Source organism: Juglans microcarpa x Juglans regia, chromosome 4S, assembly GCF_004785595.1.
Source record: "Juglans microcarpa x Juglans regia isolate MS1-56 chromosome 4S, Jm3101_v1.0, whole genome shotgun sequence".
NCBI lineage: Eukaryota > Viridiplantae > Streptophyta > Magnoliopsida > Fagales > Juglandaceae > Juglans > Juglans microcarpa x Juglans regia.
In genome coordinates, this window is record NC_054601.1 from 22,699,193 (window position 1) to 22,719,362 (window position 20,170).

Below are 20,170 nucleotides of genomic sequence, written 5' to 3' on the forward strand. Positions count from 1 at the left end.
CGATCTTGGGTAAAATTCCATCTTTTTAAACTAATATCCATGTCTCATACACAAGATCTATATATCAGTTGGCATATATATACAGTCCCCATGCATAATAAACTCGCTTGCATGAGTTCCAAAGTTGCATCTAGGTTACAAGAAAAGGCTGACATCCCACTACTACAACAAATACGATTCATACTTACAATGCTTATCTGATCGATCTGATACTGATTGAGATCGTATTAGCTGCAAACACAGTTCCCATTGGCGACAAACACAGTTCAAAGATAATAATGCTACAGATTCGGGATGAGTACTTTATCCTAAAAAATACGTATAATACGTATATATAGTTTTAAGTACTATAAAATAACCATGATGATAAAGAAAGTACTTTTGCCGCTAATAAATTTATTAATTATCCATTTAATTATATATTCTGGGATAATGTAATTATATTCCCAACATGTCAGTACTGACTAATTATTATTTTTTTTTTATTCATGGGAGAGGGGATTCGATCCTTAGTTCTCTTAGTGAGAAACTTATAAGGTGTTGCCAATTGATCTAAAGGACCTCAACGACGACTAATTATTATTAATACAACAGACGCGGCCTATAAAATACCTGAATATAGGATGAATACAGTCTTATACTAATTTGTAGAGAATTAATTTCACTGCTGAAAGTACTACAAAGCATTCATATATATTTGTTTAATGCCTCAAATCACTCTATTAATACACCCAATTAGCAGTTTTATCTTCATGACCCCCTAAATGATATTTTCTCTTGTAAAGCTCTAGATCATGGCCGGAAAAGAAGATGCAACACAAATCTCAATCATCATCTAAACCGCGGCCATCCCTTCTGAAAGTGTTGCTTGGGCAGCTCAAACGTCAAGTAAGCTTTCTAATCTAATCCTTCATGAGTCTTACCCTGTTAATCTTGAAAGTTATTTATCAAGAGTATTAATGTTGCAGGAACCCTAATAGTGAAGAAAACAGAAGGGATGGGGAGAGGGAAGATCGCAATTCAAAGGATCGATAATTCAACGAGCAGGCAAGTTACTTTTTCGAAGCGGAGGAAAGGGTTGATCAAAAAGGCAAAGGAGCTTGCAATCCTGTGTGATGCTGAAGTTGGCCTTGTAATCTTCTCAAGCACTGGGAAACTATATGAGTTTGCAAGCACCAGGTCTGACAATTTTTCACTAACGACGTTAATTAATTTGTTCGTTTGTTCTAGTACTTTGTCTCGCATGATTTTATCAAATTTTTTTAACATCTTCTGCACCTGTAGCTTAATTATATTTTACAATTATACAATTCTTATTTATTTATTTTCTTGAAATTGTGTGTTTTACTTTTCTATCTTCCAAGAATTTGACATGTCCTAATATCCTTCAAATATATGTATAATATATGTTATTCAAATAATATTATCCATTTAGGCTTTAATTGCCTGTTGTGTATAACACACACAGATATATATATATATATATATATATATATATATATATATATATATATATATAGTCTGCATGGCAGTAACTAGAAAGACTAGCTAGGAATCTTGGCAGCTTGGTGTGAGGATGGTCCTTATAAGGAATTGCGTGCACTGCATACTCTTGACTCTATTGTATGCCTTGGTCGAGTAAAAACTCACGTATCTCTCGCGGATAATCATTTGCGAGAGGAGGAAGCCGATCAGAGAATCAAAAACTGAATAAAGGGACTATATATATATATATATATATATATATATATATATATATATATATATTGCTTTGGAGTGTCTTCAGTTCTCTTCTCTTGTAAATATATTTTCTCAAAGATATATAACTTGTAATTAGATGGCTAGCTAGTGTCGGCCTTTTAGAAGTAGATAAAATGAAGATCAGATCATACTGGAAATTAGAAGAATCACACGCAATTACATGATCTACACATGATGAGTAGAACCCCAATTATGTTTAATTTGTAGGTCAAGGGATTAAAACTGTGCCAACTACTAATATATTAAGTGACCAGGAGTAGTACGATTCCCTTTTACCGGCCAAAGGCGATCTCAGGGAAAGGTACTGGTTAATCAATCTACACCTAATTTATTGATATTTTTATAATCATGAGATCACCAGTATTTATAAGTTTCTAAGGGAGAAATAATAATGGAATCAATTTAATGACTTTTTTTCATCATTTGGTAATTAGCAAAACTATCACCAATTAGAGCTATCGATTCGATATTTGATGATGCATTGCAATAAGATATATACATATGTGTTGGGGGTGTGATTTTTCTTTGTTCAATGGATCATTCTCTTCATGTATATTTTATACATCATACATTAATGTCGCGACAATTTTTCTTTTGGGTTGAGATTTTTAGAGAAATAAAGCTATGGAATGCATGGTAACAAGAACATATATAAAACATGCATGCATATTGAGAAACTAACAAAGAAATAACGAGCCATGATTGTAACCCGCCTCCCTCTCCATGTAATATATAAAAGAGATCGACCGAATTCTCAGGCATATATAGATATGGAAAATAAAAATAAAAACGAACCATGACATGCACGGCAGCACGAGTAGGCAAAATATACACTATTGCTTGAGTACTGGTAGGTCAACTTAGATTGTTTCAGGTTTTCCTTCCTTTTCCATATTATGATCTCTTATTCTATCAGAAAGATTAGCGTCGTGTATATAATATACCGATGTTAGAAAAATTAGCTATATTATGAAAACTAAAAATAACTTTGTAATAAAACCTATTGTTTCTTTGTTATAAAACTGTCAGTTTTTCACCCAAACAAAAAAGTAGTTTTATCACAAGTTTCACAGTTTGATATCAACCACAACCAAATCGTACAGATAAAATGAGGCACAAAATATATCAAGAACAGAAAGATCAGATATCAAGAAAAATAATAGAAAATAACAGAAAGATAAACTGCAAAAGGAAATGAAATGATATAAGGAAAGAACACACCGATATATGTGATTCGACCCTAATGGTCTACATCCATGGCAGGAATGGCCTCAGAGAAGCCACAGAGATCTTTATTTATAAAAGATACTTCGCAGAGAAGTCTCAGTACACCAGAGTTACAAAACCCCTCAGAACTCACAAGAAATCGCACTGATTTCTTCCCTCCAAGAGCAAACCCTAGAAAGTCCTAGAAACCCTAGAATCGCCTCCCTTCTCTGCTCTCTCTCTTAGACTGCCGTATTTACACAAAATGAATTCATCCGTCTAGGGTTACAAAGGAAATGAGATATATATATATATATATATATATGTATGTATCAACAGATGCCACCACATGTAGAGATCCAACGGTTCAATATACAGCCTTTCAGATTAAAGAAGCCACGAGCATCCCACGTGCTTCCCTTATTAACACTGCCTTATAAGTTCTGGAATCTATCACTTTAAAAAACAATTAATAAGAGAAAAAACCACATTAGTAATAAGCAACAAATAAAATGTATTGACATACATATTACAAATCTCCACCTTGGCAAAACATTTATTTGCCAAAGTTCAAAAGAAAAGTAACCTTCATCATTGGCACATTCCTGCATTGTTCCCTTAATGGGAACTGACCCTGGACTCCACACCAATTAAGTTCAGACAGTTTCTGAACTTAGACCAAGGTACAGACTTGGTCATCATACCTGAGGGGTTATCCTCAGTTGAGACCTTTTCAACACTTACTACTTTAGATTCTATAACATCTCTAACAAAATGAAACCTTACAACAATATGTTTGGACTTTTCATGAAAGACTTGGTTTTTAGCTAAATGCAATGTACTTTGGTTATCACAGTGTACTGTGATGTTACCATTATAAATATTTAACTCATTTGCAATACCTTTTAACCATATGGCTTCTTTAATGGCTTCTGTTAATGCTATATATTCAGCTTCTGTAGTGGACAATGCCACTACAAATTGTAAGTGTGATTTCCAGCTAATAGCTCCCCAAAAGCAGTAAACACATAGCCAGTTAAAGACTTCCTAGTGTCTACACTCCCTGCAAAGTCAGAGTCTACAAAACCAGTTAGTTCATAGCCTTTTTCTACCTTGTTCCCAAAATTGAGACCTAAGTTTGTAGTGCCTACAAGATACCTTAACACCCATTTAATAGCCTGCCAATGGGGTTTTCCTGGGTTGCTTATAAATCTGCTAACTACACTCACTGCATAAGTCAGATCAGGCCTAGAACAAACCATTGCATACGTTATACTTCCTACCATGCTAGCATAAGGAATTTGTTGCATAAAACTAATATCTGAGTTTCTTTTAGGGGCCTGATCTAATGACAATTTGAAATGTTGTCCTAGTGGTGTATTTACAGGTTTTACATGTTCCATACCAAATCTGTTGAGAATTTTAGAAATGTAATTTCTATGAGACAAGTACAGCATTCCTACACTTCTGTCCCTTTCAATTTCCATTCCTAAAATTTTCTTAGCAGGACCCAGTTCCTTCATTTCAAATTCTGATTTCAGCATGCATTTAACTTGTTCAATTAATTTAGTGTCTTTACAAGCTACCAACATATCATCAACATATAATAGAAGATAAACAAAAGTTCCTTTTTCTTCCTTGTAATAAACACAACTGTCATAGCAGCTTCTTTTAAAATTATTATTAATCATGTGTATCAAATCTTTTATACCACTGCCTTGGTGATTGTTTAAGGCCATATAAAGATTTTTTAAGGAGACACTTGATTAGTATTAATTTTATTAGAAAAACCTTCAGGAGGCTGCATATAAATTTCTTCTTCAAGTTCTCCATGTAGAAAAGTAGTTTTAACATCTAACTGTTCTAGATGTAGATTTTTAGAAGCTGTATAAGGTAACAGTAACCTAATTGAACTATGTTTAACCACAGGGGAGAAGATCTCATTAAAATCAATTCCTTCTCTCTGTGTAAACCCTTTTGCTACAAGCCTAGCCTTATACCTGGTTCCTTCTATCCCTGGTATGCTTTCCTTTCTTTTATAGATCCACTTGGATCCAACAAGTTTAACCCCTTTAGGTTTAGGCACTAAAACCCAAGTTTTATTTTTATTAAGAGATTTCATTTCCTCATGCATAGCAAGAATCCATTTAGCAGAATCTTTACTAGTTACTGCCTCTTTATAACTTTTTGGTTTCTGATAAATCACTTCATCAGCTACTGTTAGAGCAAACATTGTGAGTTCTGCCTGCCCATACCTTATGGGTGGTTTGATAACTCTCTTTTGCCTATCTCTGACTAGGTTATAAGAGTTATCTCTACCTTGATCAATGTCCCCTGAGTCTCCTCCATCAGGGTTATTATTTGTCCCAATTTCAGGTTCAGATTGGGCATTAAGATGCTCCACCTCAATCTGAGATCCCCTTGGGAACTTATCCATCTCTTGGTCTACCTTTTCCTCCTGTACCTGAGCCATCTGTGACTCATTAAAAGTCACATCTCTACTCACAATGCACTTATACCTTCCAGGTCCATCTACCCAAAGTTTGTAGCCCTTTACACCTTCAGGATATCCTATAAATGTGCACTTAAGTGCCCTAGGTTCCAGCTTGTCAGTTTTTGAGTGTGCATAGACAACACACCCAAAAACTCTTAGGTAGTCATAGCTGGGAGGTTTCCCAAACCACAACTCATGTGGAGTTTTAAAACCTATAGCAGATGAAGGACATTTATTTATAAGGTGAACAGCAGTAGTGGCAGCTTCTGCCTAGAAAGTTTTGGACAGCCCTAAATTTGACAACATACATCTTACCCTTTTTAAAATGGTCTTATTCATCATTTCAGCTAAGCCATTCTATTGAGGGGTTTCTCTTACTATTTTATGCCTAAGAATTCCTTCCTTTTGACAGTACATGTTGAACTCATTTGACAGAAACTCAAGACCATTGTCAATCCTTAGGGTCTTGAGTTTTCTACCTACTTGGTTTTCCACTAGAGTCTCCCACTCCTTGAATTTTTCAAATGTGTCACTCTTATTTTTAAGGATATAAATCCAGACCCTCCTAGAGTAATCATCAACTAAGGAGAAGAAGTAACTCCCTCCACTGTGTGAATTCACTCTTGCAGGTCCCTGTAGATCAGAATGGACATAGTCTAGGGTTTGTTTAGTATTGTGTATTGCTGACTTAAAACTAACCCTCTTTGCCTTTCCATAGATAAAATCTTCACAGAAAGGTAAGTTCCCTAGGTTTTGGTCACTAAGCAGCCCCTGTTTTTGTAGTTCTAAAAGACCCCCTTGACTTACATGCCCAAGTCTCCTATGCCATAACACAGCTTTATTCTCAACTATGTTCTGAGTTGGAGAAGCTTCACCAACTACTGTCTTCCTAAGTAGTGTATACAAGCCATTTTTAATTACCCTTTCATAATAACTAAGAAACCTTTAGTAACTCTAAGGACCCCAGACTCAGATTTGAAGGTATAGCCAGCCAAATCAAGCATACCAAGAGAAATTAAATTTCTCTTTAACTCAGGAATGAACCTGACTTCCCTCAACACTTGTTCCATCCCATCATGCATTTTAAGTCTAACTGACCATATTCCCATGACTTTACAAGACTTATTGTTTCCTAGAATTACATGTCCCCATCTAAATCAGAGAATGACTCAAACAAATCCCTAATTGGACACATATGAAAGGAGCAACCAGAGTCCATTATCCACTCTGTTTTTTAATCAACTTCACTAACAGTAAGTACCTCAGCACTTTCATAACCTTCTAAAACTACAGAAGCATCCCCTACCTCTTTAGTTTTATTCCATAGGTTTGTCTTCCTATCAGGGCAATCTTTCTTAAAATGCCCTTCCTTGTGACAATGAAAACATTTAAACTGTTTTCCTTTTGACCTAGACCTAAATTTCTTGTTTTCATTCTTGCCCCCTTTTTTTCTCTCTTTTCTGTTTTACCCCTAACAGACAAACATTCCCCATGATTTTGTTTGATATCTCCTTTGTTTTGTAGTTGCCTAGTATGAAGTACAGATTGTACTTCATCAAGAGTCAAAGAATCTCTACCATACATCATGGTTTCTTTTAGGTTTAGGTATGATGAGTCCAAAGAACTCATCAAGAGGATAGCCTAATCCTCATCCACCTTAATATCTATATTAGCTAGGTCTAGTATAATTTTATTGAACTCATCAAGGTGCTGCCCTATTGGAGTTCCAGGTATCATCTTGAAAGTATACAATTTGGTTTTCTTGTGTAATCTGTTTGCTAGGGATTTAGTCATGTACAAATTTTCTAATTTTAGCCATATATCTGCAGCTGTGTTGTCACTAGCCACCTCTCTTAGGACTTTATCCCCAAGAGAGAGTATTAGAGCACTGTGAGCCTTCTGGAGGCTGTCCTCAGCCTCCTTTTCTTCCTCTTTCGAGGAAAAACCCTTCTGTTTCTCACCAAGGAGAGCATCCTGCAGTCCATGTTGGACTAGCAGTGCTCTCATTTTGATTCTCCATAAGCCAAAATCATTATCCCCAGTAAACTTATCTATATCAAACCTCATGGTCCCCATGAACCTGTCTCTCGATACCAATTGTTAGAAAAATTAGCTATATTATGAAAACTAAAAATAACTTTGTAATAAAACTTTTTGTTTCTTTGTTATAAAACTGTCAGTTTTTCACTCAAACAAAAAAGTAGTTTTATCACAAGTCTCGCAGTTTGATATCAACCACAACCAAATCGTATAGATAAAATGAGGCACAAAATATATCAAGAACAGAAAGATCAAATATCAAGAAAAAGAATAGAAAATAACAGAAATATAAACTGCAAAAGGAAATGAAAGGATATAAGGAAAGAACACACCGATATACGTGGTTCGACCCTAATGGTCTACATCCACGACAGGAATGGCCTCAGAGAAGCCACAGAGATCTTTATTTATAAAAGATACTTCACAGAGAAGTCTCAGTACACCAGAGTTACAAAACCCCTCAGAACTCACAAGAAATCGCACTGATTTCTTCCCTCCAAGAGCAAACCCTAGAAAGCCCTAGAAACCCTAGAATCGCCTCCCTTCTCTGCTTTCTCTCTCAGACTACCGTATTTACACAAATGAATTCATCCATCTAGGCTTACAAAGGAAATGAGATATATATATATATATGTATCAACAGATGCCACCACGTGTAGAGATCCAACGGTTCAATATACAGCCTTTCAGATTAAAGAAGCCACGAGCATCCCACATGCTTCCCTTATTAACACTACCTTATAAGTTCCAGAATCTATCACTTTAAAAAACAATTAATAAGAGAAAAAACCACATTAGTAATAAGCAACAAATAAAATGTATTGACATACATATTACAACTGAGGAACTACTAGCTAGCCGCATTTGCATGCATGCAGTATTATATATAGTCAAAATTACCTATATATAACATATATACCTTTGCATAATAAATTACATTCCAAATGAGACATGGTATATAGGCATTAATGAACATCTTTGCAATCCACCCACCATTATATATAGGGTTTTCACTATCGAAGATGTTAATATAATTTTCGAATTCAATCTTTGCATTGCGACTTGACACAAAGGTCCTAACTTTGATAGTACAGCCATTTGTCAATTTTCATATCTTAAGAAAGTTCTAATCACCTGATCAGCTCTATATTAATAATTGGATCAGGTTCATATATACGATTAGTTAATTCTATATATCTAGTAAACAACTTATGTGAGAGTACTTCATACTCATACAACAGCTCCAAGATCTACTATCCATTTAATGTAGGGCTTTCACAATTCACAATATCTCCATGCACTACTTCACTTCTCTACTAACGGCGATCTTCACCATTTCCTTATTTCTAAAGAAATTCAATGGTTTAACTCATCTCACAAAATCGGTCCTACAAGAGATGATTGCTCATTTCTTATCAACATACCCAAGACTTTGTTCACAGGCAATATGGGATTATTCTTCAATATCCTCCTTCAGGTGCAGGCTAATATTTTTTTTAGTCATTGTCACGGGATAAGTAGTGTGAGCCCCCATTCGTCCTGTGACAAGTTTTGATACTATGAAAAAATCCATTGGTCTAACTCATCTCATAAAACTGATTTTACAAGAGATGATTGTTCATTCCTTATAAACATGTCCAAGATTTTATCCACAGATAATATGAGATTATTTCTCAACAATTTCAACATTGGCTTCTCAAGTCAAATCAATATTCTTTAGAGTAGGAGCTACCACGTGAGTCTTTCATCTACTTTAGAATTAGATATATGTTGCAAAACTATATTTGATCTATTAGTGCAAGGAAAACCCAATTGTTTTAGAAAACATGATCAAGACCTAGTCCACTGCTGAATGGTTTCAATATTGACAAAGAACAAGTATAAATTTAAAGAACTAATCATGCATATTATAGAAAAAGTAAAATCCCATGATCTATATGTTATGTTAATGTTGGGAACTTGCTTGATCACTAATCAAGTCCATGATTCTCTGTACTCCTTTCATTGACATGACAATTTGAATATGCAGCATGCTTTTATTCCAGTATGCAAAATTTCTGATCATCTTTTAGCCTTGCTTTTGGACTCCTATTAATGTAGAAGAATACATCCGAAGATGGGTGGTTTCATGATCTCATGTTTACGCATAAATCAATCTAGTGATGAAACACTGTCAAACTAATCAATGATTTCATCATAGAAAATGATATAGCTCTTCCTCTATCAAAATATTATAATATTATGCCTTCCTCTTAATCAACACAATATACCTCTCATGTAAAAAATAAGTAAAATCATGTTTCAAAACCATAATTTCGTGTGTGACAGACAATAAATAGTATGCATAAGTCAAATTAGGTTCCACCTTTAACTATTTAACCTAATTTTCAATCGTGAATACAAGTTCTTAGTGAGTCAATTATAACCGACTAATCTCCATGAATCTATAGTGTCACGAGGATAATGGGTGGATTTCTTTTCCATTACATCAAGAATGCATGGATTTTTTCAAAAAACACAAAAGGAAAGTTGGCAGATGCTAGGCTGGTATATATCAGGAACAACAAGGGAGGATGTTGATACCCACACACTTATATCGATATTAACTTTAGAAAAACCCCTTATAGTTCATATTATAATCCAAATTAGGGTTTCGTTAAAGAAAACTCTTTGATCTCTTGTTTTCTTCTCTCTTCCTCTCAAGTGCGCCACTACTATTATAGATGCCCATGAGCCACCATAGCATAGCCCACATTGCTGCAAGTCATCACCTCCACTCTCTCTCTCTCTCTCTCTCAAAATGATTGGCGACCAAAATATACCCACACATTGGGGGCCTGGGGCAAATACCTATCTGTGTCAATTTCCTTAAACAAGCAAGAACCTCCTAAAATCACCCATGACCTGTGTTGGATATGAGTTTAGTTTAGGGTTAGAATTTGGCCTTAGGAAATGGCACTCATCAATTGCGACAAACTACAAGGACCAAACTATCAACTGTGAATTGGCCAACCAATTCAAGTTCTAGTATGATGCATCACTACATTACACACAATTGAACAAGCTATTTATGGATTTTGAACCAAAACTCTTCATTGAAACATTATATCTCATGTACTTTAGCACAATCAATCGCTTCCATGATCCAATCAATCTTGATCTAGTCAAAATTTTTTATATTTCTTACTTTGAATTCCCATCCTTCCCATGACCATGAATAATCTAGTCATACTAACTTCAACTTAAGGTCGCTTCTAACGTGTCTTCCTCATATTCATTTACCACTTCTTCACCATGCTTGTGATCCAGAATTATCAACGTTTTGCCATAAGTTTTCTTAGTAAACCATACAAGATTGCACACGATTGTTAGGGTATGTTTGGTTATGAAATATTTTGAAAATATTTGACAATCTTGAAAACTTTTATGAGATGTGCTGCTTATTGAGTTTTGAGAAATAAGAGAGAAGATTTTGAATGTTTTTTTAAATAACTTTTGTATTGGAGTTTGTTAAACCAAATAGGTATCGTTGAAAAGTTATTTAAATATAACTTTTTAAAAGTGTTTTTGTTTTGGAGTTTATATTTGGATAATAATTGGATGAAAAGTTGAAATAGTTTTTTTAGCTTTGTTATATGTTTGTTAATGAGGTTATGAGAAAATTCGAGAAATGTTGAAAACATTTCGAAAATGAAAAATCTATTTATCATCATTTTATCATCATCTTAATATCTTTTGATGTGATATTAAATAATAAATCCACTAGTGAAACATAATAAATAGTATTCAATCATTTAATACAATATCATGAGATGATGACAGAACGATAGCAAAATGGATGATGAGTAGCATTCCTCTTTGAAAATACTTACTTAGTTGCCAAACATGATAAAGTTGGATTATTCATATTCTAAAAGGTTAGTTCTACATGAGTTGCATGGTTAATTCTAGCTAGTAACGCAAGTGCAATACGGTTGGATGGACTTATTAAAGCCAAGTGCGTAACTCTCATTAAAAACCCTCCTCTACTCACGAATTAATGTCCATCCAAAAATACTTTGTTTTCTTGGCATGATTTGTGGCCTCATGTAGAAAACCTAATGATGATATCATTAAACATGTAACCTAATGGCCTCATGAAAACTTTTAACTATTAACTAAGCTAGCCATGCATCATTGATATACCCCCGAAATTCAGCCGAGAACTTTGGCTTTTCATTGTAGATGCATTGCATCCAAGTGCTTGCTAGCAGCTTTTGCTAGCCTGATCTGATCGATAGTCGTACATACATAGTATTTAGGCAGATTCATCCGCCTTCGAATATAGTAGCCGTGTTGCCTTCCTCTCATTCACAGTACTTCATGTGTATCAGCTTGTCTTAAGATTGGTGGCTTAGGATAAATAGCTTTTGTTCCAATTCAAATCTACCGATCGAAAGATAATAGAATATAATTTGAAGTAGTATCAGTTGCTAGGACAGGTAAGAATTATTGTAACATAAATGTAGGGACCATGCGGAGGAATTAATTAAAGCATGCAGATAGATATCTTTCAATAAGGTAGGGTAAGCTGAATTAGCAGTAGTACTTTTAGAATGTTGGTAAAGCAACAATAAACAAATAGGTGTGACATTTAAACACGTTAGGGCAATTGAATGAGAAATAAAACCCATTATCATGATGTGCTGGTAGGGGCTCTTTATATGGATGATCTTCTAAATTTTCCTTTTTAGTCATTAATATTTTTATCGAATGGGACTTCCACTCATTTCAGATACTTTTTTTGCTGTTTTATGAGCAAATAATATTAACTAAAAATATACAAAAGGAGGGGGTGGCGTAGATCATATCCTATTCAACAATCAAAATTTAAATGCATGAAATAAATATTAATAAAAAAAAAATACAAGAGGAAATCATGATCCCAACAAATCCCATACTTTCTCAACCTAAGGTCAGTTTGCTCGGGGCAATAGATCCAGCAACAATAACCAGTAAAAAAATAAGGAAAACCCAAAAGGGATGGAAGAAAGGTAGAATGAAAGAGAGAGATCGAGTGGGAAGGGGAGTGAAGAGGGGAGGGGAGGGAAGGGAAGAGGGGAAGGAGAGAGGGGGACCTCCCAAAGTGGGTAGAAGAAGAAACACTAAGAAGAGCATGGAGGTGAAGGTATGAAAGAAAGACGGCAAGGAAGGAGAGCATTGTATAGGGGAAGGGATGTTTCTCCCTCTTCCTCAATGGCACCAAAAAAAAAAACCTAGAACAACTCACAGTAGGGCACTCATGTCACGAGAAATTAGTAGAGATGGACACTTATTTGTTGGTTGAAAATGAGAATTGACCCCTTACCATTTCCTGTTAACTAGGTAATTAGAAGCACATGAGTGGATGAAACTCATGATGGGGTATGACCCCCTCCCCCCCCAAAAAAAAAAAAAATATACCTTTATTTCTAGGATGGCTTGGCAAGAGAGTAATTCAGCTCTTGGATGACTGGAGACCCAAACAAAATTTGCCAATTTAGGTCGATTTAGGATTCATTTGAAACTTAGATTGAACTAAGATCAATTCAGTTCAGTCTAATTTTAAACTGAGTCTTACATCCAAACACTCAACTCTCAAATCACTAAACTCATCTCAACTCAAAACATCTTTATACACAAGACTCACAACCTTTTTTAATATAACACTTCTTTATACGCAGGACTCATAACCTTTTTCAACTTCTCATAAATACATCTAAACTCATCTTAACATCCAAACACATCTAAACTCATCTTAGGTGGGCCCCACAAAACTCACTCCACGATTTCAATTCACTACTATTCATAAAGAATTCAACTTAGCTCAACATCCAAACATGACCTTAAGTTTATTCTTGATTATTTTTGTTGGATTCTGGTCCAAGAACTTTGGATGGTAATTTCGATAGATTCAAAAGTTGGGGAGTTTTGTCTATCTACGAATCCAACCTAATAGAGCTTATATGCATAATGTCTTCATCATGCCTATCTTGTTATCATACATTGCAACCAAAAAAAAAAAACATCTAACCACTTTGAAATAGTGTAGTATCTTCCTCTTTCTTCTTACTCAATTACTCTCTTGGCTAATTCACTACTCTTTTTACTTCAACTGAATGTGCACTTCAAAGATATCTTAATGTATATAAACTTGGTTCATAAAATAAGTTATAAACAATTCCATACGTGTAATTGCAAAACTTCATTTATTATAAGATTCGGCATACCAACGAGCAACATCCATTTGTAAGCTCACTCTTTGTAGACTAAGCATTTCTCTATAGGGGTTAAGTCGGTCTAAATTATAGGTTGACTTCAACATAACCAAACTTTATCTAACCAACCCAAAACAGAATTGCAATCCGTATGTTTTTTTTATCGTAGCATGAGTTGAGAGAAAACATAAATAACTGCAGCTAACAATTCACCATTTTTGTAATGTATAATTAGTTCTTGAGATGCATAGATTGCATTTTTCATAACCATTGCCTCGTTTCGTTACACAAATAAAATTAGATAAAAAAAATATGTTAATAGTAGTAAAATAGTTTGTGAATAGTAATGAAATAATTTGAGTTAAGATATTTTATGGAATTTTGAGAAAGGAGAAAGAAAAAGATAAATAAAAATATTATAAAATTAAGATATTATTAGAATATAACTTCTTTTTTGTTCTAGAATTTGAAAAAGTGGAATTGTTTTTTGTTTTTTGTTTGAAAGTATAGGAAAGTTGTAATGATTTGGTAAAAATTAGATGAAAAAGTTGAAAACTTGAAAATTTGAAATTGAAAAATGTTTGTATTTTAATGATGTTTGAATGTTGAGATGAGATGAGATGAGATGGGAAGTGAAACCAAACAAGCAGTAATGCCTTTAGCCCCTTAGATAAGTGCAACTCAACTTTTTTCGAAATAAAGACAAATAGCGTGCTAGGGAACTCCTAAGAGGACAAGATATTCTCATGGCCAGGGAACTCCTAAGAGGACAAGACATTCTCACCTTGATAACAGAAAAATCTATGCCATGCAGTCTAACCTTAATATCATCATAAAGCTACATGTTTGCACTAGACGTGGAATTTTCTTATGGCTCAGCTTTAACTCCAACATTATGGTGTTTTTCACGCGTTCAATGTTTTTTCCCGCATGATTGCTCTATTTTTATATCAGTATTTACAGTGAAAAGTCAACTGATACTAAGTATTTTGATCAGCATCAAAGCAGTAACTGAGAGATATAACAAGTCAAAGGAGGAACATCAGCACCTGCAGAATCCAGCATCAGAGGCCAAGGTATGCCATGTTGAGCCTCCCTCGGTCCTTCTCTGCAAATTTTCTATGAGAACTGGGAGATTTGCTTGAAAGTGTTTGCATCTTTAATGAAATGTTGCGATTTTGATATTCCTCATAACAACTTCTAGGATGTCTGAGTACTATCTTCTTCTTTTTTTACCAAAATATCTGTAGTGATCATGAATCGGGGGATGTGCCCCCTGAAAGGAAAGCTTTCATGTACATCCATAAATCTAAAAACTATCCCAATAAATGATTAGACATATCAACCGAGTGTTTCATTCTCAAATGTAGGAGCTGTCAATGGAAGAGTTGAGACAGGTTGGATCGATAATCCATGCACAATATCATATAAATTATCTCACAGAAAAGTAGAACTAGTATACGATCATCTACCTACTCTGTTATACCTGCAAGATATATAAGTAGTCAACTAAAACTGTTTTGCATACCTTCATCATATACAGCATGAAGGGCAATATTACCGCCATTGCTTTACAAACTCTTATCATACTCCTTGCCATATCATCAGGAACTTCTACAAGAAAGAGACTAGAAAGTTTGTATTACTCTAGTAGTTTGAATATGTATGGTTGTATGGTTGGATTGAAACCTTCACCTTCATGCTCCCTTCTCAATTATTTCCAAATTAAGGAAAACATTTCCAGCGTTGGTCATTTAAAAATGACCTGCAAAAAACTATCATAGCCAATGATTAGAATTCAACTTTCAAAAATTTAATATTTCTCGTGCAGCAATGTCCATCTCATGCTACCCTCATCCTTAAAGATGCAATTTCTTCTTTGATCTGCATCCAAGCACGTCTCCCCCCATCAATGGCATTTTGAACACAATCACAGCCCCCTTCTTGTGTGCCCTCATTAATCACATCCTAAGTATGTGCATCAATTTGGGGATCTTTGATAGACACCATGGCAATAATTTAAGACACAGTTTCTTGGATACTTGAACAAAAGGATGATAAGTCCAGCCACTGAAGTCAGATTCAGCTTCTTTTTCTTTTTTTATTTCCTTACACACTTCTGTGCTGATATTCATATAAATGAAAAGATATACCTAAGGAATCTTTCTCCTTAAATCTTATAACTTCTTACCCTTGTTTGATCTCTTTTCCTTCTAACCTTACCCTAGCCTTCCACCCACATATATACAGAGAAGGTGAGAATATGCTTACAGAAAACTGAAAAATGTAGACACCAACTACAACATATTTATAATTTAAATGTAAAACTCTATATCATAAAGCTTTTGGTAAAATCAAATCTAAAATTTTCAAGTACCCAAAAGAACTCAGTTGCCCTTTGTATTAGGCAAAGGAAATTATATATTCTCATCATACTAAGCATCGTTGGTTGCCAAACAAAAGGACATCAAACCCTCAGTTAGTGGTTAAAAACTGATAGGAGCGTTATAAAACAAAGCCAAATAGTCGTACAATTCTGGAATCATGCCAGGCCAGGGCAGACAAACTGTTTTTCAATGGAATTATGTTACAAGAAAATGCAGAAGACATGGAAAGAACTCATGGAACAGAGGTTCTCTGAACACGCTCATCCAAGAGCAATAGTTTCGCAAGAATACCCTAATGGCTGAGAGCCTAAGACAAACAACATAATCATAGTCTTGTAATGAAAAAGAAGTAATTTGAAATATAATTCAAGACCACGATCTATAAGAGAGAGATAAAGAGAAATTTTAATGGTTACTTTTGACATTTCAAATCATGGCATCATTACTTTGTCAATGTCTTGAAAGTCACTTCGTTTCAAGATTAGCAATGATTAAATAGACCATGTGTCAGTCATGAGCAACTGATACATGTACGCATGTCTATATATATCCACCTGAATTCACTACATGTTGATTTGTGCATCCAAAGCAGGAAGAGAATATCAGCAATATCACATGTTATGTCTAATCTAAAATGCAAAAGGCTTTACGTAGCTGACCCATGAAAATTTTATGAAGTTTGGTGAAATAACATCAAAAGGTGTTGGTATGGATAGTAATCAAACATATCAAAAAAGATGCGGTGAAATAATATAGCTTGATTGCCACCTCATAAATAGCTCAATATAGCTTTAGTAGTTTGGCTCTAAACCAATTCAAATCAGCATAGGGCCATTGTTAAACTTCTTCGAAATCACTAGCAGCTTTGACTTATTTCTAATAGTTAATGTTTATGAACATATTTTTTTAATCTATTTGTTTCCTTTTAGTCAGGGTGGAGGAAAGAACCTTGTAAGTTTGTTGGAATTAACTTGTGCTTCTATAATTTCTAGTTTTGGCAAAGGGAGGTGGCAATCTTAAGGCAACAATTAGAGAGCTTGCAACAAAACCACCGGTACCATCTATCTCCTTTAGCTTAAATTACTTATTATGCAACAAATAAAAATAAGGGCGGTTAACCTGAAAGTATCAGAAATTATCATATGTTGGCTATGTCACAAATGCTATACAGAATGCCTTGTAACCTGCTAGCATAGGAATTATTTGAGTCGAGCAAATAATAAATTAAATATCAGAAGAGATACTAAAATATTTGGTCACAAATGCTATACAGGATGCTTGTAAAATACCTGATAGTTGGAGGGTGAGGAGTGTATTTTTCCCATGTGTAAACATATAAATATATATATATATATAACAAATATTGGAAATCAACTTTTACAATGTTCAAAATCTAGGATAAGATCCAGATAAATATGGACTCTGTAAAACACATCAAAAGCCAATTTGATTGCTATGTCTTTCCAAGATACCCATGAACCATATGCTAGCTAATAATAAATGTGCTTCAATGACAATGAATGAACAATCCCATATGTCCCAACAACTCATATTATTAATAGAAAACAGATAAGCAATATAAATCTAACCCCTAATTGTTGAACTACATTAAAATGCCATGATAAGACAGGCATTTGATGGGGGAACAACTTTATGCTCTGGGTGTCAAAGACTTGCAGAATCTGGAGAATCAACTAGAATTGAGTCTGCAGGGTGTACGAATGAAAAAGGTCAGAAACTTACTCCATCCAACCCCCCCCCCCCCCCCCCCCCCCCCCCCCCCCCCCCCCCCCCCCCAACCCCAAAACCTCCATCTTCACTGTGTTTGTGAAGTAATGCAGGTTAAAATCTGAAGACATGCATGACACTAAACATGCTCTTTTAACATCTGCAGGACCAAATCTTAACCGATGAAATACAAGAACTAAGTCGAAAGGTATTTCCAGGAAAACACTAATTCTTTGCAGCTTTCTGTCAGGAACTACTTCAGCCATTAAAGCTACACTTTTTATCGCAGGGCAATCTTATCCATCAGGAAAATATGGAACTGTACAAGAAGGTAAACCTTATACGACAAGAAAATATGGAATTATACAAGAAGGTATTCTGGTTTATATCTCATCTGAGTTCCAAACATTCCTAAAGAACTTAAGTCATCATTACATGCTTTGAAACGGTAAGATAACTAGTACATTTTTTAAGCATAACAATCAGACCAATCTCTCAGGTTTACAGCACAAGACACATGAATGCAGAAAGCCTAAGTTCATTCACTCCATATGGAACAAACACCAGAGAGCACTTGGATCTCCCCATCCATCTTCAGCTATGCCAGCCCGAGAGACAAACTTATGAGCCACCAACAAGGGAAACAGGGTAAAAGTAAAATTATTTTCAACTCCTTCCAAAAGTAGTTGAAGACCGAATTACTTTTTGGTAATTCAGTATTGATCACAAAAACAATGTATTTACTGCAGCAGAGTACATCTACATCAAAGAAATGGCTGAGGATTTTGGACAGATGTCATTCAACTTACTTTGAGCAAATGACGAAGCACAAAGGAATGTACTTCTTCGTGTGAGATGAGCTACAAACAATCCCATCAGCACAATGACCAGTATGATATGTTTATGAAATAAACAACAAATTCAGTTAAAGTTACTGGCAAAACCAGATATCTATCGTACCTATGTACACAATGACCTAATACTACTCCACCTGCTTATGCCTGAACCAAGGTCTAATACTAAGATCATGTACAATGTATTTGAACTCCATTACTGTAGTTCAATTTGATAATGCATAAAAAAATCAATAAGATTTTCTAAATTAGAGGATTAGAATGATTTGAGCATTTACCTATAACATAAGCTACAATGACAACAAATATAAGACAAAATCAGAAACACATCAGTGAAACCCTTGAAATATCACTCAGTAAACCATACCTCAAGATAACCATATATCTGCAGGGCACCAACCTTCAGTGCCTTAGTTCTCCCGTTTCTCGTCCTATACTTGGCAATTGCATGGGAGCTGTTTTAACCTTTATATATTCTAGGTTCATCTGTTCTCAAGTCATGTTTACGGATGTTGGACTATGGTTTTGGTTTTTTTAGAACTGTAAATACCTCAAAGTTTGAGACATATAAATATTGTTACACGTCAAGCGACAAAAGATTTCTCCTTTAGGCCCAATAGTGTACATGAACCATGTGAGCAGAAAAAGTCTGCATATGATAGGGGCCATAGGGCACCCTTCTTCTCAACAGCCTAAGTTGTGACTAAGTAATGGATAATCTAACATCTGCTTTCTTTCCATAAAAAGTAAAGTGGAATTATTTAGTTGAATATATGCAAACTTTTACAGAAGTTAGCCAATCTCGGCAGTGGCAGAGCCACATATTAAGCAATGGGTGAAATTGCCCCCATGGGATCTTTAAAAAATGTTTGAATACGTGTGATATTTTATAAAATTGTAAATATTTTTACTATTACAGCCACTAAAACATTGTTAGGTCAATTATGAAAACTATTTTTATATTTGCACCACAAGAAAAAAATAGAGACAATTAGAAAAACTTTTTCTAAATTTTAACCATTAAAGAAATTTTATTATCACACAAAACAAAAGTAAAATTCATTTACTTAAAAGTAACTTATTTACTTAAAAGAAGTGTTGTTATGTTATAAAAAATAATAAAAAAAAAAAAAGAGGAAAATATACCCGAGCCTATTTATTCACCTACCCATTTGAAAAAAGATATTCCCTACCCAAAAAAAGAGCAGTCACTGAAGCTGAACCTAAAAACCTTGCACCAAATCGTTTTGACTTTGCTTAAAAAGTCTCAGTTTTGTTGTTCAATCAAGATTGGTTACCAGTTATAGTTTATCGTAGCAAAGCTATATTAACTGTAAACAACTGCACTGTCACCCTGTTTTTTATAAGATTAGTGTTGAAGCGATTATTTCCGAATATGAACACTCGTAGAGGGAAAACTTATTTTAATTGAAAATTTTATGACTCACACATGTTTTTTACACG

General features: G+C 34.6%; 1 protein-coding gene across 1 annotated transcript; it reads left to right on the forward strand.

Annotated features, from left to right (window-relative positions):
* Window positions 1-997: 997 nt before the first annotated feature.
* LOC121262144 (MADS-box transcription factor 23-like) lies at window positions 998-18,666 on the forward strand. The gene is made up of 8 exons (XM_041164555.1): window positions 998-1,179; window positions 14,735-14,813; window positions 17,117-17,178; window positions 17,755-17,854; window positions 18,019-18,060; window positions 18,142-18,183; window positions 18,352-18,500; window positions 18,570-18,666. The coding sequence occupies exons 1-8, from the start codon at window positions 998-1,000 to the stop codon at window positions 18,664-18,666; spliced, it is 753 nt and encodes a 250-aa protein (XP_041020489.1).
* The last annotated feature ends 1,504 nt before the right edge of the window (window positions 18,667-20,170 follow it).

What these genes read in the sequence shown, in the direction of transcription:
- LOC121262144 (XM_041164555.1), top strand. Translation starts at nt 998, where the DNA reads ATGGGGAGAGGGAAGATCGCAATTCAAAGGATCGATAATTCAACGAGC. An exon ending in AGCTTGCAACAAAACCACCG is followed by an intron (nt 17,179 to 17,754) that starts GTACCATCTATC and finishes ATGATAAGACAG; the next exon opens with GCATTTGATGGGGGAACAAC. An exon ending in ATATGGAACTGTACAAGAAG is followed by an intron (nt 18,184 to 18,351) that starts GTAAACCTTATA and finishes CCAATCTCTCAG; the next exon opens with GTTTACAGCACAAGACACAT.